At 40.4% G+C, this 22281-nt stretch overlaps 2 protein-coding genes across 3 annotated transcripts in view; both read left to right on the top strand.

Moving 5' to 3' along the window:
- The window catches only part of SLC18B1 (solute carrier family 18 member B1), a 32394-nt gene extending 17725 nt beyond the window's left edge, over positions 1 to 14669 (top strand). Inside the window, exons 9-17 of one of the 2 annotated variants that reach the window (XM_081139956.1) lie at positions 1473 to 1629; positions 5653 to 5789; positions 7732 to 7833; positions 9387 to 9478; positions 10876 to 10971; positions 12609 to 12683; positions 13651 to 13744; positions 13839 to 13891; positions 14116 to 14669. In XM_081139956.1, coding sequence (XP_080996082.1) covers positions 1473 to 1629; positions 5653 to 5789; positions 7732 to 7833; positions 9387 to 9478; positions 10876 to 10971; positions 12609 to 12683; positions 13651 to 13744; positions 13839 to 13891; positions 14116 to 14188 — 879 coding nt within the window. In that variant the 3' untranslated portion in view covers positions 14189 to 14669. The remainder of the gene's footprint in view (positions 1 to 1472; positions 1630 to 5652; positions 5790 to 7731; positions 7834 to 9386; positions 9479 to 10875; positions 10972 to 12608; positions 12684 to 13650; positions 13745 to 13838; positions 13892 to 14115) is intronic. The other variant, XM_081139957.1, reaches the window with a different exon arrangement.
- A 5175-nt stretch (positions 14670 to 19844) lies between these two features.
- The window catches only part of LOC308558350 (pantetheine hydrolase VNN2-like), a gene marked incomplete at its 5' end in the record, with an annotated part of 32319 nt that continues 29882 nt past the window's right edge, over positions 19845 to 22281 (top strand). Inside the window, one exon of the mRNA XM_081139954.1 lies at positions 19845 to 19947. The remainder of the gene's footprint in view (positions 19948 to 22281) is intronic.

The following is a 22281-nucleotide window of genomic DNA, read 5'->3' as shown; positions in this document are numbered from 1 at the left end:
AGCATTGGCATACGAAGTTTCTATATAAAATTGCAACCAAAAGATAGCTATCTAACATGATAGTTGATCTGGATAACATTATCACGATGAAATGCAGAATTCTTGTATTCTTTATGAAACATTGCAAGTTATTAGTGGACTACTTTTGTGTCTTCTGGGAGGTCTAAGGATATTAGGGTGCAGGCCAGGGGCCTGTGTTTAAAGCTCCTAAACTAGATTGATTTCAAATGGTGTAAGTTCTGTAAGAATTCTGGGATAGCAAACTATATTTTCCATAGCACTGTTTTGTTTACCTTTAAAAAAACAAATTTTCTATGGTACAAAATTCAAACATTACAGAAGGAAATATAGGATATAGTGAAGATACTCTATATCTTACTTTTCTTCAGGCCCCACAGACACACCTGTTGTCTAGGCACCCAGTCCAGCATCACTCTCCCAGAAGGCAACAGATATTACAGGTTTCTTCCCAAGTGATTCCATGTATTTATGTACACACCCCCACCATGAGAGAGCAGGAATCCCTCCGTTTTCTTTGCACTAATGGTAGCATACTCTGTCTTACTTATTACACGAACATTGAAATTATCTTGGAGATCTTTCTATATCTGTATATGAAAAGTTTCTCTTTGCTTCTTTTTAATGACTATAGTTCTTCACTGTATGTATGACTATAACCTAGTTTATTTAAATTGATGAATATATTGTTTACATCTTTTGCTATTGCAGATAGTGCTACAGACATAAGCTTATACATATACCATATCACATCTTGATGGCTATACCTGTAAGTCTGATTTTCAGAAGTGGCATTCTTGGTCAGAGATTGTGAGCATTTGTAATGATCGATTTGCCAAATTGCCCTCTGGTGGTCACTCACCAGCAATGTCCAAAGGTGCTTCTTTCTTCAAATTCTTGGAAGTATAGAGAGTTTGACAGGCAATAGGGAAACACGTATATTGTGCTTTAAAGTTCATTTCTTTAAAGAATGAAGGTGAGCTGCTTTTTACTTGCCTAAGAGCATTTCCCTATTTTCCTAGTAGGTTGCTCTCTTTTTTTCTCATTGATTAGTAGTAACTCTCTTGATATAGTTGAAAAATTAGTTCTTTTGTCAGTATTTTTTCTCTGTTCTTTGTCTTTTGATGTGTTTTACCATGCATTGTTTTTACTGTTTTCATGTGACCAGATTTATTAGTCTTTTCTTTTTGTGTTTTTATCTCATAATTAGAAAACCTTCCCTACCATAAGAACTAAAGAACAAAAACTCCCATATTTTTATTTTTAGTACTTTCATGATTTCAATATATAGGTTTAAATTTTGGGTCCATCTTGAGCTTCTGTGTATGTGTGTATGAGTGTGTGTGTAAATTGTGAAGTGAATAAATTTTTTCAGATAGTGCCCAGGAAATCTTTATTTGTTAATTTTTCAAACAAAATGTATTAACTCATTTTTTTTGTTTCCTCATTTTTAGGGAAGTCTTGAGATTTTTTCTGGACTGGGACTAGTATTGGGGCCTCCTTTAGGTGGCTTATTGTATCAATCCTTTGGCTATGAGGTGCCTTTTATTCTTCTTGGATGCATAACTTTCCTAATGGTACCACTCAACATGTGTATTTTACCTGATTATGGTAAGAGTACATTTATTACTCATTTTAAGAATCTTAAATTTAAGTATTTGTATGCCTTTGTAGGAGATCAATTTAACATACACTCACTTTTGTTTTATGTAATCAATGGTAGATTTTTGCAGCACCCTGAAATAACTGATTCTATTTTCAGAAAAATCCTATAGGCAATCAGTTTATATAAATTTCTATATATCAGAAAATTTTCTGAACTTTAGAACTAGCAAATATTTAATTTCTGATCATAAAACATCGCCATATGCAGTGCCAACCAAAGATTGTCTTGCGCTTAATTAAATATTCAGAATGCACCACACATGGCACCATCTTCTTAGAAGGTTACATAAGACAGGAGGTCAGGGTCACACTGTCCTTCCTTCCCAGTGGTCCTTGCAGCTGTCTGTGCAGCACGGCCCATGTGGGAGGCCACGAGGCCACAGCAGGCAGTAAGGCGAGTCATCCTGGCTTCAGAGCTTCATGCCCATAGGAGTTAACCTATCCTATAACAACTCCATGGGCACAGCTTCCAAGGTCTCCACAAATACCTCACCAGGTATTTACAGTTTGTTTCTAGTTCCTTTTGTACAAGTGAAATTTACCAGGCAAAGGTCATTGGTATTGTGAGCAAGATGGCCTAGTAACATAGCTGGCGTTTTATCCTTTTGAGATCACTAGGGGAGCAGAGCACGAGTTCACGTGGGAGCTGGAGAAGACAGAGATAGAGACCGTTGCTAGAGAGGCACCGTCACTCGCCCTGAAACATATGGCAGGGCCCGTCCTCTTTCTAACACCAGTGACACTGCAATCAGGGTGGTTTCTGTAGATCAGCATCCTGAGCTGTGCTCTGACTTGGATCTCAGATGAACGCTTGGTTGATAACTAAGCAACTGTCACCAAGTCAGATTCTCATGCAGCAGGGGAAAGAGTTTTGTTAACCCTTTTCCGCACCGTATAAGGAGAAAAGTCTTTGTTTACTAGGTAATGGTAGGACATAGTATTGAGAACTTCTGTGATTAGGTGCTGGACTGGCCCCAACATCTGTTACTCCGTGAGTCCAGGCCCACTCTCCTCATTTCCTCCCCTCATCCCCACATCTTGGTATCTTTTGCAGCTCCCCCTAATGCCACCAGCCTAATTTCTTGGTACTTATTTTTCTTCATTTTTGCTATTCCTCAATTAAAATTTCCCTGCATCTTCTTTGAACTCAACAAAGTCCCGGCCACCTATATTTTTATGAACAAAGTGGTTTGACAAACTTGCTGTTTATTTACAGAAGAATCTTTTAGTTAGATTTAACGGGGGGAAGAATGGTATAAAAATCTCAAAGACTGATAATGTTAAGGCTGTAAATAATGCCATTAAAGAGTGCTTTTTAAAATTATTGTTTAGGAGGGCTTATAGATAGAAGCTCGAAAACTAAATCTTCTATTTTGGTGACATTGGCAGAATTCTGTGTTCTACTCCACTCATTTACCTCCTTCTAAGCCCACGGACAATGTGGCTTTAGCTTTGGGTGGCTAAGAGTCAGCTTTGGTCCCACCCTTTCCCTCATTCTTTATACCTGTTCACCAAGTCCCCTCTGCTGTACTGCTCTAAAGAAATATTTCTAAAACACGGTCATGGACATCTCAATCCTCTTAGTAAAAATCCTTAATTAAAATGTGAGCTTTATCCTGAAAGCCATGAAGAACTGTTATTAGATTTCAGCAGGGGAGTCACATGAGCTGGAGTATCTCTCCCTCCCATGCTACCCAACCCTTATTTATCCTTCAAAACTTAATTTGTGTTACCTCTTTTGAGAAGTTTTTCTGAACTTTCTCAATCATTGGACTAAATGCTGCATAAGTACTGCCACAGTGTTCAGTATTTTTTCTGGCCCCTCACACCTGAGGGTACACCACCTCCCCATCTCTATTGGTAGCTTCCTGTGGCAGGTGTTGTCAAGCAGGGGAGTCATGTCCCTCTAAGAAGAATATATCAGAATTGAGAGCAGAGAGAGTACCTTGGAAAAGCTCCCCAGGTAATTCTGCCCTCTGTCTCTTGAAGCAGGTATCACCCTAAGTTTTCATTTACTTGAGCTTCTTCAACAGCTTAATTAAACTCATTATATGTTTGTTTTCATGGACGCTCTTACTATTTTGATAACCCCTTTTCACGCTTTGGATTTAGAGAAGGGAACCATTTATGCCATAACAATTTGTCTTATACCGTAAATCCATAATACCTTTTATATGCACAATGAATGTAAATGGTTAAAGTTGATTTTTTTTTAATTTATATCTTAAGGTGACTAATAAACATCTTTAACATGCAAATCAAAATCCACACCACCTTGTCTCCCTGCTGGCACTACCGCACTGAGCCACAGGTGGTGCTAGGACCTCTTTCTAGTCTACACATTCCTGTCGTCGAGTGCCCTGGGCTGTGCTCAGATTTGGCTTATGGTTGAATATTTGGCTGATAATTAAGAAACTAACACCACGGTTTAACTCTATCCCTCGTATTCTGACAAAGTCTAAATGTAGCACTTACAATAGTTGAAGCACTCTTTGTGCTTTTTTTGTACTTTGCTCCATACCGGATCATTTTTAAGTAAGAATTTATTGAGTAATGAACCCTGGTGAACGCTGTTGAGAAATGAGGATATACAAGTGCCAGTCCTGGCTCTCAAAGACCTTCCTCCTCCAAGCTCGGCCACTATCACCTGTCGCCTGGGTCATTGCTTATGGCTCCTAACTGGTGCCTCTGCCTCCATTCTCCATGAGGCCACAGAGAGACCTTCTAAACCACAGATCAGAGTCTCACCCCTTGATTGAAATCCCTAGTGATTTCTTGGTTTTTTTAGCATGTTTTACAGAGTCCTGCAGCATCTGACCTCTAACATTCTTCTGCAGTATGATCTCTCCCCACTACCTAGGTATCCCTGCCCCTCATTATATGCCTGGATCATTCTTTCCTCCTCTTTGCTTGCTCATCTCAAACTCAGCCTTTGGGCACCAAGTTAGATATGACTTTCAGAAAGCCTTTTCTATAGAGTGTTCCTTGCTTTTTTTTTTTTTAAGGAAACGCTCTCATATGCTCCAATAGGTACCCCTCTGGCTCCATCCTACCTTTCTTCACTTCTCCCTCAGGACAGGGTCTGAGTTTGTCTTCTTTGCCTTTGTCTGCCCTGCATTTTGCATGGTATCTGGCTCAGCAAAGATTTTCTTTAGTAAATAAGTTGAAAGATAGGAAAGCCATCAAACAATAGTAAACACTGTAAAATGAAATATAGCTCAGGTGCTAAAGTATATGGTATAGACTTGAAGTGCAGCAGAAAACCAGAGAAAGGTAAGGTTTGTGGAATAATTAGGGCCAGATCCAGACCTTTCAAAGTGAAAATAGAATTTGAAAAATTGGCAGGGGAAACAAGAAAGGAGTCATAGAATATGCATGGAGGCTTGGAAACAACCGTGCCTGATGCTGGGAACTGTGAAGTAGTGTAGGGAATGGTGGGGAAAGGGAGGTTGGCACTCAGCTGACCTTGAATGCCAAATGTGCTTTACACATGATTCAGTAGCACCCTTTTCAATCAGTGTTTTCTTTGCCAGCGGAAAAAAAACAAAATTGTCTTGTGTTCTTTGATGAACTCAGATTCCCCCTCGGCACACACACATTGTTCCTTGATAAAGCATCTGGCTTTTCCCATGCACCAAGTTAAACCTCACAGATTCTTTATTCCATCTGGGGAAGACCACACTTGCTTCTAGGTTATAACCAATAACCTATGACCCCTTCTTCTCCTCACACTGATTCCGGTTGATTCTTTTTGATTCTGAGACATTATTTTTAGGAAAACTGAATGAGGCCTGTAGGTCTGAATAACTCCTGCAAACATAGGTAATAAGCAATTCTAAGCAAACTCAGAGGTGCAGTTATTTTGATGACCAGATAATTATGGCCTTCCCAATTTTACTTTTCAAAATAGTTAAATGATAGTTAAGAGATTTTAAATACTCTAATTTCTTTTTTCATTTTACCCCAAAGAATCTAGTCCAGGTAAACAGTCATTCTGGAAACTCATCACTTTACCCAAGGTGGCCCTCATATCCCTCATCATCAACTCGCTCAGCGCGTGTTTTGGCTTCCTTGATCCCACTCTGTCTCTCTTTGTTGTGAAGAAGGTAAGTAGCCTGATGGCCAGAGAGCTCTGCACTGTAGGAAGTGGACTTAACTGCTTGCTCTTGGGACCTGCTGGGTGGGAAGTTCCCTGAGTGGCTTCGAGAAGGAGTCAGAGTGAAAACTGCACAAGGAGGTTGCCTGTACCTTCCTCTGATGTCCCTATAACTAAGGGTCTGATTCGGTGTAAATGAAAGAAGCCTTTTGCTAAGTGGCTCGAACATTTGCCTCCTTCTTTCCAAGGCCAAGCTTGAGTCATCATAGGTCTGGCTTGCAATTCATCCTGGTTCTTAACAAGGACACTTTTCTTCCGTTTGTTTGAATTTCAGTGGGGAATTTGGGGTACCCAGTGGCTCATTTAATGTGAGGCATCCTTCTCTAACAGATCCTCCCTGAATCCACATACTTTTTAGGCTGTTGCATATAATTGAATGCCTATAGGCTATATTAATCTGGGGTAAGAGAGAAGAACCCAGAGCCTCTCCATTTTTTTAGTGCTGAAAAATAAATACTGAATTTTAAAAGTTTGATATTATAGAAATTTGTTTTTAGATACTTTTGAAAATGATAATTAACAATGCAATAAAGTGTATTACCAAGCCTGGTAGTTAATTATACTGGAGAATTAATATGTGCCTGTAAGGCAGAAATCCATCAATTGCAGCCCACAACTGACTTTTATGTGAAGCACTACAATTAAAAAAGCACAGTTACCAGAAACACCACCCCTTGAAGTCACTAAAGACAGTTTCGGGTGTGTGAACTACCCAAAAAGATAAACTTGGGAACTGTAATTTTAATGCGTGGCCCAAGGTTTAGAGAGGAATAGCATCCAGGAGGTAACACATAAGAAAAATATTTTATGTTTATGGTGACACATTCCATTCACATCAACAATGTGTCTCTTTAAGAGTCATTTTTCTGTCCACAAGAAGTTGTGTCTAAAAAATGGAAAAATTTGTAACCATTCTCTGGTAAACCCGAGTCACTCATGTCTATCTTTTAAGAAATCTTTAGAAATGTATTTTTTTTCTATGAAGTTTTTAAAATCTTCCTTCTGACTTATCAGTGGTTTGCTGTCCAGTCATGGTTGCCCAGCCTTAGGGTAGGAGGGCTCTTGTCTCCCCACAGTTGTAATATCAGAAGAGCATATATCTGACTTTTGTGTCTTGCTTCTGTCTTTACAGGACTAATTTTTAGCATGAGTTAATATTTGTCATAAACATTGTTAAAACATAGGCTAGCTCATAAGTAAATCTCATGGGTTTAATTAAGAAAGTTAGTTAAGGAAATTGAGGAAAATGAGAATAACTTAGATAACCAAAAAAAAAAGGGGCATTTATATCATATTGGTAATAGTAACAGTGTCAGAGTTGTGTGGTAGCTTACGCTTTTAAAAGACTTTTAAAATGTGTCATACTATTGAATTATTTAGATATTACTATCGCTTTGAGATGGATAGAATAGATAATGCCATCCATGATTTTTACAGCAGTGCACTCAGTCTGTGGGCAGTCAGCATCACCTTATCACGTATTAGAAATGCAAATTCCCTAACGTTTTGAATCAAAAATTCTAGGCTTAGGGCCCCAGAACCTCTTTTAATAATTTCTCCAGGTAACTTTTATGCTCACTAAAGTTTTCAAAGCATTCATTTACATGTAAAAACCTGTGATTCATAAAAGCAAAATTATATGTTTAATGTCAAGCACTACAAAGCAAAAAAATCTCAGACATCTTACCTTTGGTTAGTTTTTTTCCCCTCATAGAGAAAAAGTGATTCATTGACAAATTGACAAAATGAAGACAAAGATTAGGAAGGAGACTGAGTGTTATTTATTAGACTGATAGTAGATAACAAGAGATGAAGAAATGGTAGACAGAAAATAGATGTCTATTTTAAAAATGGCTTAATCTTGTAACTTTAATACAAGATTTCTTTTACAGTTTAATTTACCAGCTGGATACGTGGGACTGGTATTCCTGGGTTTGGCACTCTCCTACACCATTGCTTCACCACTCTTTGGTCTACTAAGTGATAAAATGCCAGTACGTACTCTTATTTATATTTAAGAATTGCTTTTGTATGTTTAGACCAGTGAATTTCCAGCTGTACCTCTAGAGCTCTAGAGGTCCACTGATTAGAACTGACATATTCATGTTTGTAAATTTCAGCTTCATTGAGGTATAATTGACAAAATGTAAGATATTTAAAGTGTACATCATGCTGAATTGTTATATACGTACATTGTGAAAGGAGTCCCTCCATCTAGTTACTTAACATATCCATCATCTCACCTATTTATCTTTTTTGGAGGAGGTAAGAACACTTAAGTTCTATTATATTCCATTTTTTTAGCTGATGGAGAAGTTGCATTGTGAGGTTCCAGTGATTTCCAACCTTCCATCACCCTGAACAGGTTCACTTTTAATTTCTTCATCTAGGAAAAGAGGAATCTTGTTGAAAAACAATTGCATTAGACTTTCTAAAGATAAAAGCTTCCCTTGATGCAAAAAAAATGGGTTGACTTTAATAATTAGAGCAGAGTTCCAAAGGTGTTAGGATGGGATCAAACTGAGAGGAGATAATTTAGTTTTTCTGAGGGAATGAAAGCCTTGGCCACTTCAACCTGCATTGGTTATCCCTTAGCCATCCTCACAGGAAGTCCCTTCTATTCCTCTTTAACTAGATCTAAACCATTCAGCCCAGACAACCAGTACACAGAACTGGTGCTGTTAGCCAAGTCTTAAGCTTCTATTGCTTTCATGCTTATTTATTCCATTTCCCCTTTTCATTACAGCTTCATATGTATTTGTCAAGACCTAAATTACATGGAAATTACTAAGAAAAGCAAGTGTCTTAAACAGTGTTGTAAACTTGTTTTTTGGGTTTTTTTTAAATTTATCTTTATTGTTGCAAGTATTACAGATGTCCCCTTTCTCCCCCGCCTTGATCTCCTTCACCCCCATCTCCCCCCAGGCCTTCTCCACACTGTTGTCTGTGTCCGTGGGTTGTGCATATATGCATGCAAGTTCTTCGGTTATCTCTCCCCACCCACCCACCCCTACCTTCCCTCTGACAGTCGTCAGTCTGTTCTTAAGCTTGGTTTTAAGACATAGTCTTATATAACTGTTGTGCCCCTATAATTTTAAGCCTGCATTCAAGTAGTTATAAGGAATAATGTTAGTGGGTACTTTTTTAATAATGTAAAATTTCCAGATGTTTTACCTGCTGGGTGGTTCCTTGTAGTGACTGCTTTTTAAATTGTTGTATTTGAAAAAGCTCATCATGTACAAAATCTGCCACCCACTCCCTTTCCAAGGAATCCTTGTTTTTGCGCACTCCCTATGTTGGGGTGTGTTGTCCTTGCTTCTGTGTTTACCGTCTACGTATTTTCTCTTAAATGTAGAGTTTTGTTTTCTTCAATGTATTAGGATTATTTAATACCATGACTTGTGTTCATCTGTGATTTTTTAATATTCTTTGGTTTTCTTCAATGTATTAGGATTATTTAATACCATGACTTGTGTTCATCTGTGATTTTTTAATATTCTTTGATCATGGAGGGTTTTAAGAGTTTCTTGGTCCTTTTCTTTACCAGCATCTAAGGAAATGGTTTCTGGTTTTTGGAAACTTAATCACAGCTGGGTGCTACATGCTGTTAGGACCCGTCCCAGTCTTGCACATTCAAAGGTAATTTTTTTTCTTCTGTATTTTTGGTCAGATAGCATTAAGAATTATTTTTTTAAAAATTTGGTGTGAGATTGGTATGGCTTAGTATTTCAAGCCTTAATACTGAAATAATGACGTTGAGTTATGACTGTATTGAATTGTTTGTTAGACTGACAGTATTTTACCTTACTAGAAGCTAGCAGTGGTACAATTAAACAGGAACGCCTAAGGTCTGTATCAAATGAGAAACATGCTCACTTTCCCTTTGTGCTTCAGTTGCACACTTGTTTGTTGCCACCTGCCTTTAGTTGATAGTTCTTAGAATGTGTTTTTGTTTTTGCTACTCCTCCTTACTCCTTAAGGCAGGTACCAGATGTGTGTGTGTGTGTGTGTGTGTTTGTGTGTGATCCTTAGCATATAGTAGCTGTTCATTAAAGCTTGTTTAATATAATTGATTTGCTGAATAAAGTGAGCAAATTACTTCAGGGATAAATCATGATATGGAAAGAACAAGGACTTCAGGGTCCTTCAGATTTGGGATTACATCCTGGCTTTGCCACTCACTAGCTGTGTGAATGTGGGCAAATCACTTAACTGCCAAGAGCCTCAGTTTTTCTGTCTACAAAAAAGAGTCGATAATAGTACTGTCAAAATAACTTTCTAAGCCCAAGAAGATGTTCCTGCCTGGGCTGCTACGTGAGCAAACTGAAACTTAGATAACGTTGGCGTCCCTACCAATGCTGTCCTTAAGCGGAAAGGCAGGCTCACCAGTCAGCCAATCCCAAACATCAAACAAGGCCGACTCTGTAGCCCAGCCAGTCAGATAGTTTCTAGCTTTCTCTCCCTGTTCTTTATTCTTTATCCTATCAGCGGCCTGCCTTCTGCCCATTGTGCAGTTCTCTGAAAGGAGACTGTTTGTATCACCTAAATTGTCTTCATTCTGAAACAGTACTTACATCACAGGGATGCTCCAGGATTCGGTGAGGTAATGGATGCTAAGTAACTGGCATAGCGCCCAACACAGAACAAATACATTAGTTTCCTGTCACTCTACCACCTCCCTTCTCTGACATTTTTCAGTCAATTGAATTTCAAAGCCAAGCAATTGAAGGAACATTAGCATTGGCGTTTTCACCAATTTTGAAAGGATTTTGTGTGCTGATAATAAAGCAGGTTGACTCCAGGCGTGGGATATATGTAGCAAAAGACACTGAGGTGTCAGGATGAATTGACCCCCTCATCCCCCAATAAGGATGCTGTCACTGAATGAAATGGGACCAGACAGGAATGAGGACAGAACTAGTCCTGGAATCTGTGAAAGGAACTTCTCTGGGATCCAGCCTGCCCTCCTTATCGTGAAACTTTGTGTCTCTTAAAATGCTGATTTTTTTTTTTCTTTCTCCGAAACTCTTTTGTAGTCAGCTGTGGCTGCTGGTGTTGATGTTAGTTATCAATGGCATCTCTGCTGGAATGAGTTTAATCCCAACTTTCCCGGAGATCCTCAGTTGCGCCTAGTAAGTTACTTCTGTTGCTTGAAGAGCTGTATTTTGAATAGCTGTGAGCATTGAGGGCTTTCTTGAATTTCTCAATTTTACAAGATTTTGGATTTTTTCCCCCCACAATAATTTCATGTCACACACTATTGTGATATAAATAGTATGTGTAATAATGCAATAATATAAATGATAATATATAGTAATAATACAGTAATAGCTAAACTGGGTTGTGGATAGATGCTTAGCTTAGTTTATGCCTCTGTACAGGTATACTTTTAAAAAAACAAAGCAAAATGGAAAAGCCTCAGCATTATTCCTCTCTCATGGAGAAGATCTATGCAAGAGCATAGAGTGACCAGGTAAAATGATTCTAGTATCAAGCCCGATGTGTGTGGGGTTTTCCAAGCCATTCTCTCATCATACCAGCTGGATGTCCTACAATTCAACTCAGTTCTGACGCTGACAACCCAGGGATAGCATCAGATTTCATAGGCCAAGGGCTCAGTTCCACAAGAGTGTCCCCACTTCAGCTGCCAATCACAAGTCTAGGTTATCCCCCGTCCTTCTGACTGACTGGCCCCACGACCCTTTCTTTGGGTCAGATTCATTTGCTAGAGCAGCTCACAGAACTCCAGAAACCAATTTACTCCCTAGATTATGGGTTATTCACAAAGCATAATAAAGGGTATGAATCAGCAGATGAAGAGATACACGGGGCCAGGTCCTGAACAAAGGCGCTGCTGTCCTTGAGGAGTGTGGGGCCCTGCCCGATGGCAGGTGTAAGCATTCCGGTTCACCAACCAGGAATTTCTCTGAACCCCGTCCTTTTGGGTTTTTATGGAAGTTTGATTGCTTCGGCATGGTTGATTAAATTATTGACCGTTGGCAATTGATTCAACCTCTAGCCCCTCTCCCCTCCCATAGGCGGATGGTGTGGAGGGGTGAGGGCGAGGTGAAAGTTTCAACCCTCTAGTCACAGGAGTGGCTCTCCTGGCAACCAGCCACCATCCTTAGCTGTTTTCCAAAAGCACCTCATTTATATGACAAAAGACTGTTATTGCTTTCCATCAGTTAGGAAATTTCAAGGATTTGGGGAGCTCTGTGCCATAAATGGACTAAGACCAAACATGTTTTTATTATAAATCACAATATCACACCAGGCATTTGTCACTTGGCCAGCAGTCTTCTGTTTAGTAGGCATGATGATGTAGAACGCAGAGTGAACTTGAGGGAGTTTATTTCAAAGTGAACTTCAGGGCGAATATTGGTCATTAGGCTGTGTCAGTTCAGCATCTCACAGGAGTAAGGAGCTGCCTCTGCATTTTCTAAAAGTTGCCCATTGCTCCCTTTATATGCTCATCTCATTTTAAGAATTTCTTAATCATATATATTCTTCTGAGCATTTAGTGCAAATGGGTTGTGATTCTTAATATCGTATCTTATATTTTCAACAGTTATTTTTTAGAAAACGGTAAAGTAAACATCAGTATGAAAATTCCTTCAAATTAGATTAGCTTTTTATCTTAGAAATGGAGTATTCTTGCTGTTGGTTTTGTCCAGATTATCCCTGCTTTACTTTATCTCTTATACACAGTACTTTCTAGCACACAGGTTTCCCTTTCAATCACAGATAACGCTCTTGCCTCTCTTTGCAGTGAAAACGGATTTGAAGAAGAATTAAGTACATTGGCACTCGTGTCAGGTCTCTTTAGTGCAATGTGGTCAGTTGGGTGAGTAGCCACTGGATTCTGTTCACAGCGGCAAGATGGAAACTACTATCCCCCAGTTACAGATGATGAAATGGGAACACCGGATGAGTTGCACCAAGGCACACGGTTCATTTAGGGCACAACCTGAGTTTAACCTACACCCTCTGACTCTAAGATCATTAGGTAGGCCAGAAGTTTTAAAACCTAATCAAAATGGTCCCGTACACTTTGTCTTATAAAAATGCTGTTTTTAAGTTCACTTATTAGGATCATATCTGTTTTTAAAATTGAGTTATTTATTTTTTGCTCTCTACTATACCAGAAGGGTAATGGTATGCTGGCAATGTAGATATCGTCCATAAATATGTACTGAATTAAATTATTTTTAATACACTGAGAATAATAGAGAGAATAATAGAGAGAATAATATAAAGATTCTTTTGAATGCCTGCCATTTTTTAATTTTTGTATAAAGTACCAACTTTCCAGAAGCAGTTATAATTTTACAATCATTTGAAAGATTTAAACATCATAATTTATCAGATAGAATTACTTTCTTATACCCACCTCTATGTCCAGGAATCGCCTTTTTTCTTTAGTATTAATAGTTCCAGTTAAATGAAGACCTATGACTGAGAGACCATGCAGCCTTTAGAAAGGACATCTCTGCCCGGCCAGGGGTGGCTCAGCGGTTGAGCGTCAACTTAGGATCCAGGCAATTGGGGTTTGATTACCGGTCAGGGCACATGCCCAGGTTTCCCGCTCGATCCCCAGTCGGGGGCGTGCACGAGGCAGCCGATCAGTGACTCTCTCATCACTGATGTTTCTATCTCTCTCTCCCCCTCCTTTCCTCTCTCTGAAATCAATAAAGATATGTTTAAAAAAAAAGAAAAAAAAAAAAGACCATGTCTGAAAGGACATCTCTCTCCCTCCCTCTCTTTCGTTCTCTCTGGCACTACTTAATACCCTTTCTTCTTTCCATTGTTAGTGCTTTTATTGGACCCACACTGGGTGGATTTCTGTATGAGAAAATTGGTTTTGAATGGGCAGCAGCTGTACAAGGTCTGTGGGCTCTGACAAGTGTGAGTAATCAGTCTTTTGTTTTCACTTTCCTTACGTTTATAGAGAAACGTGACGGAGAATTTACATTAACTAGTACCTTTAATTGTGTTAAAGGGATTAGTGATGGGCTTGTTTTATCTATTGGAGTACTCAAGGAAACGAAGAAGGTATGGTCAACTCTTGATTTTTTTTTTTTCTCCCTTTAAAAGTCAGCCTGTGGGAATGAAAAAGAAATAGCATTTTACCTCCATTCTTCCAGTCAGCAGATTCCTGGGCACTCTGAGCCTCAGGACTTGGTAGACACCTTTAAGGAGGTAGTTGGGTAGAGATTGTAAGTACTGAGTTTTTTTTAAGATGAGAAATATTAAGGCCCTTCTTTCCTTCAATGTAGATCTGAACTTCAAAATATCCTTTGTACAGAGGAGGAACAAAGTGCTCTCTTGCCTGATGAAAACCAGCCTTGAAAATCTCGGATTGATACAGGGTTGGGAGATGAATGTTCCTGACCTTGAATATTAAAGTTGGAAAGTTGGAAACTTTGAAAACTGTTCTTAATTTTACACACAGGACTCCATGAACCCTACACCAGCATCCTGGATGTGTCCACATATTTTTGGATAGTCTGTGATGGGCTGCATGTACTCTTGTCCTACAAAGGTGACCTGCTGAACCAGCCATATTTGAAGCATTACATATGAAAAGAGTAGTTGAAAATCAACAAAATTTGAGTTTTTAGGTGATCAGAGTTGGGCTTGAAGACGTTACTCACCCTAGGTCTCCTGTATCTCTGTTTACTTTTTATTCTAAATGCACTGATCCTGTGAATGTACCTTTGTATATTAACATGGAAAGAAATGATACGCCTAAAGGAAAGAATATGTTTCAAGATAATATAAATGACTCAATATATGTAGAGCAATTACTATGAAATCAGTTTTGAAGAGATATGCTTTATCTGTGTCCTGAGATTTTTGTTTTTGTTCAAAGGCAAAATTCTTTGAACAAAAACATGCAAAAACTCTGTAACATTCCCTGGCCCTCAGATCTCCTAAAATTTTTGTGTGGAAGGTAGGCCAGCACTACTTGAGACTTCCCTTTTTACAACGTACTTTCAGTTATGGTCTGGATTTATAAATAATGCTTGCTTTAACATTCATTTCCCATAATCTCTCAGTTCTACCATCTTTTTATTTTTTATTATTATTATATTTTTTAAAATCCTCTCCTGAGGATATATTTTCCATTGCTTTTCAGAGAGAGTGGAAGGAGGGGTAGAGAGAGAGAGAGAAAGAAAGAGAGAGAAACATCGATGTGAAAGAGACACATCGATTGGTTGCCTCTTGCATGCACCCCAGTGGTCCAGAGATCGAGCCTGAAACTGAGGTACGTGCCCTTGACTGGAATCGAGCCTGGGACCCTTCAGTCCTCAGGCTGACGCTCTAACCACTGAGCCTAACTGGCTGCAGCTCCACCATCTTTTTATTTTATTTTTTTTAAAATATAGCTTTATTGATTTTAGAGAGAGGAAGAGAGATGGAAACATCAAGGATGAGAGAGCCAATGATCGGCTGCCTCCTGCACGGCCCTGACTGGGGATCAAGGCCGCAACCTGGGCATGTGCCCTGACCTGGAATCGAACCCTGATCACCTGGATCCTAGGTCGATGCTCAACCGCTGAGCCACGCCTGGCTGGGCTCCACCATCTTTTAAAAAATATATATTTCTAGTGTATGTATCTGTTCCTAGAGCAGGTGATTCCACAGAAACTCTTGTGTGTTAGGGAAGTTGTTCCTCCAACTTCATGTAAAATCCATGCTATTGTTTGAAGAGAGAATCTCTATTGTGTGATTCTCATACCTCCTGATCTATTTCCATGGTGTATCAGCCACATTCACCTTTTTTAATAGAAGGACTGGCTTTATCTATTTGGCTACACAAAAATATTCATTGAATGCCTTTTCTGAACCGACCCTGTGACAGGTGCCAGCAATTTCACTGTGATCAAGATAAGCACAATCTCTGCCTTTATCTAACTTATATTTCAGGGGATGGGATGAACAATAGATAAATACCAGAGTCTCTATAACAACAAGGTGATTTGAGAAAGGAACTGGCTGGGGCTGATTAGGTGTGGGGTCCTAATTGAGACAAGGCCTCTCCATGAAGGTGGGACTTTTGAACTGAGATCTGAAGGGTGAGAATGAGGCAGCCATTCTGAGGGCGAAGCAGAGCACAGCATGTGCAAAGGGGCTTGGGGTGGTCAAAGATGAGACCATGGCCTGCACATCTGGAGCTCCAGTAAAGAGAGGAGGTTGGGTAAGTGTGGAGGGGCCAGCTTTTAGGTGGGGATGCCAGAATTTGATTCCTGTTTCTGAAAGGTTATTGTGCAGGCCTGTGGATGTGAGTGGGATGCGATTTAGCAGGGTGGGAGAGATATCTTGGGAAGCTTTGAGAGAGATGTTAATGGTTTGGATCAGGGATGTGGTGGTGGAGATGCAGAGGAAAGGGTGTGTTTGAAAGTGGGACCAACAGGACCTGCTGATGTGGGGGAGAAGGGAGGAGGAATTTAGGATGACTTGCAGTTTGGCATGAGGATAGGTATGGGTGGATGGCGGTACCTCTTGGTGAGATGGAGAAGAACAGGAGCAAAACAGATCCCGAAGGAGCAAATTAAACCACAATGTGGTGCTCTTTCACAGCACCAACACCAAAAAATTTATGTAAAGGATGACAAAACCAAGGTTGGGGGAATGGAGAGCGTCTTGAAGTACACAGGTCTGGAATACTGGTTGGCATTCATTGCCAAAATCGAATATTCACGAATTCTATGAACTCTTCATTCTCCCTCTGCTCCCAGGTCCCATCTCCAAGAGACCTCCCTCCAGAGGGTAGTTCAGTGCCCGGGGAGCACGATGGGGGAGGGGGAGGGTCACCCATCCGCCGTTTCCCAAAGCGACACCAGGAGGGAGTGTGACTCCCGACCCGCTGCATTCGTCTAGGGTGCAGAGCAGGTCCACGCCTCGATCGCCCTGGCCCCGCGTCAACGTTTTTCTTCGCGGAGCTGGGGCGTTTGCGCGGTTGCCGCTCCTAGGTCCAGGTCCAGCGGCCAAGGTTAAGTTGAGCGCCTGCAGTTCCCGGCGCTGCCACGCGGGGCCGCTATCGCTCCTGGGAATCTGCCGGCAGCTCCCAGCGGGGCTCTGGCTGCCGGGCTCCCGCTTCCCCCACCCGGCGTGCGGGTGTCACTCAGCACCCACCGCGGTTACCGTTACCAGCGCTGTTGACTGTTGAGAGTTCAGAGTCACCACAAAGATTCCAAGCTTTCTGGTGAGAGAACTTTTTATTTCCATTCCCAACAGACTGCTGTCAATACATGTCACCCGGGATACAACGTATTTAAAGACACGTTGTATGAAACTAACCTTGTCCCTTCCTCGTTTTATGATTTTGCAAGTAGTATTAAAATAAATGACAAAAAAAGTTTAAAATACGAGAAAAAGTATAGCGGAACTTGGAGCAGTGCAACCAAAAGGCAGGATAAAACTATCAAAGGAAATCCGTGTGTGCATTTATATTTTTATATATTTATATTCTCCTAAATGTAACAAAGGTACCCAGCTTAAAAGAATCCTTTTATAAAAGGACAGTATTTTATGTAGCTGAGTGTAGAATATGATAATAAAATGTATCTTTTATGTTAAGATCATATTGCAACCTGTACATGTATGATATACAAATTAATCAAAGGAAAAATAGGGCAAATAAATCACACTTTGATTTTTTAATTAAACTTATAAATTTGGGGATAATTGTTGATTCACATGCAGCTGTAAGATTTAATACACAGCCCTGGCCGGTGTGGCTTAGTTGGTTGAGCATTTTCCCATGTACCAAAAGGTGCCTGGTTGGATTCCCCCTTGGGGCACATGCTGGGGGTAAGGCCTGATCCCCAGTAGGGGGCATATGATAGATCTTTCTCTCCCTCTCTCTCTAAAAATCAATCAAAACATATTACTATTTTTTAAAAAAAAAGTATTAATACAGAGGTCATGTATACTCTACCCAGTTTCCCCAATGGAAACATCTTGCAACGCTATAGTACAATATCATAGTCAGGACATACTGATGGAGTCAAGATACAGAACATTCCCCATCCTTCTTGTTGCCCTTTTATAGCCACATCCAGTTCCCTCTCACCCTCACTCCTTAATCTCTGGCAACCACTAAGTCTGTTCTCCATTTCTATAATTTCATTTCAAGAAGGTTGTATAAATGGAATCACATAGTTCAGAGTTCATTTCTTTATATTGCTGAGGAATATTCCATGATATGGGTCTACAGCTTGCTTAATCATTCACTGAAGGGCATCCGGGTTATTTCTAGTTTGTGTTTATTCCAAATAAAACTACTGTGAACATTGATGTTCAGATTTTTGTGTGAACATGTCTTCATAATTCTTTAGGATAACTGCTCGAGAATGATACAACTGCTGGATAGTATGTCTCTGCATGATTGGTTTTCCCTCAAATAACCCATTTATTTTACATAGGAAATTTGATTTGGAAAATAAATATTTATACATTAATGACATTTTATTTACTTGTTTATTAAGTTGTGAGGATTTAAATATGTTAAATGTACCTTCTCAAACCTTGCTGGCAAAAGAGATGGGTAATAAATACTGACAAAATTTTCAAACTAATTTTCATTGAGTGCAATTAGTAAGTGAAAGTAAAGAAACCAATTTCATATGATTGTTTATATACAATCATATGAAAAAGGAATGATCCAAAGACTAGTCCTCTGGTAGTTATCTTTCCTTTGGTATCAATATCATATGTCTTCTATTGATGAAATAAACCCACAGGAAGTAAGATTCAGAAATAACATATTCAGACAGAAAAAAAACCATGTAAAGTATTAACAAAGGAAACTAAAGCCTGATTGTTCAGTCTTATTAAGAACAACTTTCAAATCTTAAATATTTGTACTAATTTCTTTCAGAAAACCCACAGCCGATTCTAATCCCAGCCTATGTGTAGTTGAGAGTTATAGGTGACAGTCGAGGAAAGTGTGGGGTTCAGTGCACCTTCTGATGTACAGTTTCGTGCCATTTTGCCATCAATACTAACGTGAACAACTCCGTGTCTGTTTCTCGTTGACAAAAAGCATGACAAATACAAAAAATGGTACATTATTATGTCATTTTTAAGTTTTTGTCATTCAAGACACATTTGAATACCAAATCAGTTGTCACATTGTCATAGATTTTGAAAATGGCCAACCTGAAATCATTTGCTGGATGAACTCGGAGTTTTTTTCCTTTTAAAAGAATTAAAACCAGTGCAGATAAATGTTTGAACATAATGTTAGTACCTTTTCTTCGTACACGTAGAACTTTGGGCTCTTTTCATTTCCTGTGCGGTTTTCTGTTTTATCACTAGTGCTGGGCTCTCTTCCTCTTACTTACTTAGCTGGTGGAGCAGAGTCCCTGGGTGGCCAGTGAGTCGGTTCCTGGGAGCGAGGCCCTGCCTGCACGTGGGACGCGGGCAGTGCGAGGACAGGGCCATGTGCCAGGAAGCGGGGCTGTCATCTCGCAGTAGGAAAGCAGCAGCGTTGGATTATATGCATGCCCTTGCATCTTCTGAAAGAAAAAAGATATCTTAAGGTGAAGCAGTAGTATTAATTGGGGGGGGGGAATGCAGAGGAAAGGAAGACCCGCCCACAACTTCTTCGTTTTTGTTGCTGGGGAGCTTGTCTTCACACAGCTTCAGAAGAGCCAGCACCCTCACACAGATACTGCGCGTCAGCTGGTCATCGATCTTGCACGGAAACGAATTCCCTTTGGCAGAGCTGTGGCCTATCACTGATTCTGGGTGTTGAAAGCAGAAAAGCGCAAGACTCTGGCTTTTCTTCTCTGTCTTTGTGTACAGTCACTTTGGTTAATGGCGCAGCCTATCAGAAACTGAAGTAACAGCTCATCCAGAAATTCTTCCTGCGCCGAGGCCTCTGAACTGTCCCCCAGCACTGTCCTGTCATCTTCCAGAACAGGGAACAAGGTGTAGGAGGCGCTGGCGTTCTGCCCTCCCTCCCTGGTTACTGCTCCACCCAGGAAGGGGCGGGGTCATGACTAATTTTTTCAGAAACCACCAAGCTTGTTTTCCAGGATGGCTGGCTGTGCCATTCCGCATTCCCAACGGTAATGAATGAGTAATACAGTTTCTCGGTAAGGTGTGTGTGTGTGTATGCTGTGTGTGTGTGTGTGTGTGTGTGTTTTTAAAAAATTGTATGATGCACGAATTAAGGAGTTTAAACCTATTGATCAGGGGGAGAATCTGTGGTGCAGTTGGAGGGAAAGCATTCAAACTTAGCTGGTAGAAATGGACTTTAAGTTAATAATGTCAGGTTAAACCGTTCAGGGCAGATGGACAGATGGGAGGAAACATGAAAGACCTTGTGGAAAGAGAGAGAATGACATGAGAACAGAGAGTATGGACTGGTTGATGTTCTTTTAGCAAATTAGTAGCCAAGAACAGGTGGGCATAGGAGCAGAGAGAATCGAAGACCTGGGTCAGAGCTGCACTGGGCATTGCCTTCAAATAGGGCCACTGTCTTGTGGGCATGAGGCAGCAGTAACAGCAAAAATTATTCAGCACGTATTACCTATCACCTTTTTGCAGATGAGGGAAACCGTGGTACTGAGAGGGCACATCACTACTCATAATCACCCAACTAGGAAGTGATTCGAACCCAGGCATTCTGGCTTCAGGGTCCATGTCATTAAACATCAATCGATGCCATCATGACTCATAACTAAAGTGGGGGAAAATTCATGCCATGTAAGTTATCAGTAATTAGGTGCAGGACCATTCAGAATTTAGTTATGCCCACCTGGAGGAAAGCTCTAGAGTGGATCTGTTATTACAGTAAAAGAATCTAATGTGAACTGAAGAGTCAACCTAGGTCTTGAGGGCTAGAAAATGGCTGGCTTCTTTTGCTCTGCTCCTTCTCCTGGCCGTTTGGACGTTGCTTGTGGCTTGTGTTACCTGGCCTCTATGACTGCTTGAACCCCCCCCCCCTAGAAATCAGAGTTGCCAGGCTAGGAAAAAAACAAATCCTCCCTCTTCTGGTGCCCAAGGGAGCAGAACCCTCTGGCCAGCTGCTGCCCACCCAGAAAGTAAACCAAAACAGGCAATCCGGGGGGATTGGGGGAGCCACGGGCCTTGGAAAGAAGAAAGCAAATAGGATCCAGGAGTGTGGAAGGCTTCACCTAGACAGACCTATAAGTAGTTACCTTAGGCCTCAAACAGGGTTTTTTATGTCCTTGCCCACTGAAAATGAACAAGGTGAATAATTGGCGAATTATTGTGATGCTCTTATGAATGAAAACAGGGCTACCTGGCAGATCTGGCAAGCTCAGGGGGCTACCCGGCAGGCCTAACAAACTCAGTAATTTAAAGTAACCACGCAGGATGTTCTGATCATAAAAATTCTTAACTGAATAGGTTATAATAGAAAGTTATGTCCTAAGGCCTATATGATACATTAATCTTTATGTTGAACAAGCCCCGTCCATTGTTTTTGTGCACCTAGGATAATATATTTAGAATGCCAGAATAATCTCTCCTGCAGACCTCCAGAGATAAACACACCTGGTACCTGGTACTGATTCTGGGTGTCGAAAGAATTTACCTGCATACCTCTGTACAGTTAAATGTTGACAATTAACTTTGTGTGTTAAATGTTAACTACCCAGCACCCACCAGTGTAAAAGTAGGTATCTCTCCCCTTTTACTTTTCATTCAATCCTAGAGATTTCCCTGCTTTGCCTTCTCCTACCTTCTCATTTACCACCAATGGGATTCATGTAACCTTCCTTCCATCTAGCCTTTTGATTTTAATATATAAAATAAACTACTTCTTGGAGCATTTTCTCAAACCTTTGATATTTTGATTGAAGGTCTGGCTCTCAACTTTGACTCAAACTCTGAACTTTTCTTCAGGTTGGAACTTCCTTTCGTCAACACCCTCTAATGTCTGATGAAACCATAAATGTCCCACAGCTTGACACTTTTCTATTTTTAATCTATCTTTTCATCTGTTCCTCTGTCTACCTGAGATTTCTGTTTTATTTTTTATCCTACCCTTTCAAATGCTTGTCTCAGCACATGCCAACATAAACGAACAAGTGACTTAGATCCAGCTGTTTGGGATTTATTTCCGTTGTCCTGAAAGTAAGGCAGTCATTCTTTGCCAAAATCTTTGAATCCAGCTGTCTTAATCCATTTGGGCTGCTATGGAATATGCTAAACTGGGTGTCTGATAAACAACAGAAATTTATCTCTCACAGTTCTGGAGGCTGGAAGATCCAAGATCAAGGTGCCAGCAGATTCAGTGTCTGGTGAGGATCTGCTTTCTAGTTCAGAGACACCGTCTTCTCACTGTGTTCCCACACAGCAGAAGGGGCCATCGAGCTCCACCCGGGACTCTTTTGTAAGGGCAGGAATCCCATTCTCGAGAGCTCCACCCTCATGACATAAACGTTTTACAAAGGCCCCAC

The sequence above is a fragment of the Miniopterus schreibersii genome (genome assembly GCF_964146895.1).
Source record: "Miniopterus schreibersii genome assembly, chromosome: 6".
Lineage (NCBI taxonomy): Eukaryota > Metazoa > Chordata > Mammalia > Chiroptera > Miniopteridae > Miniopterus > Miniopterus schreibersii.
Note: the sequence above shows the minus strand (reverse complement) of the source record. Positions and strands in the feature narration are given on the sequence as shown.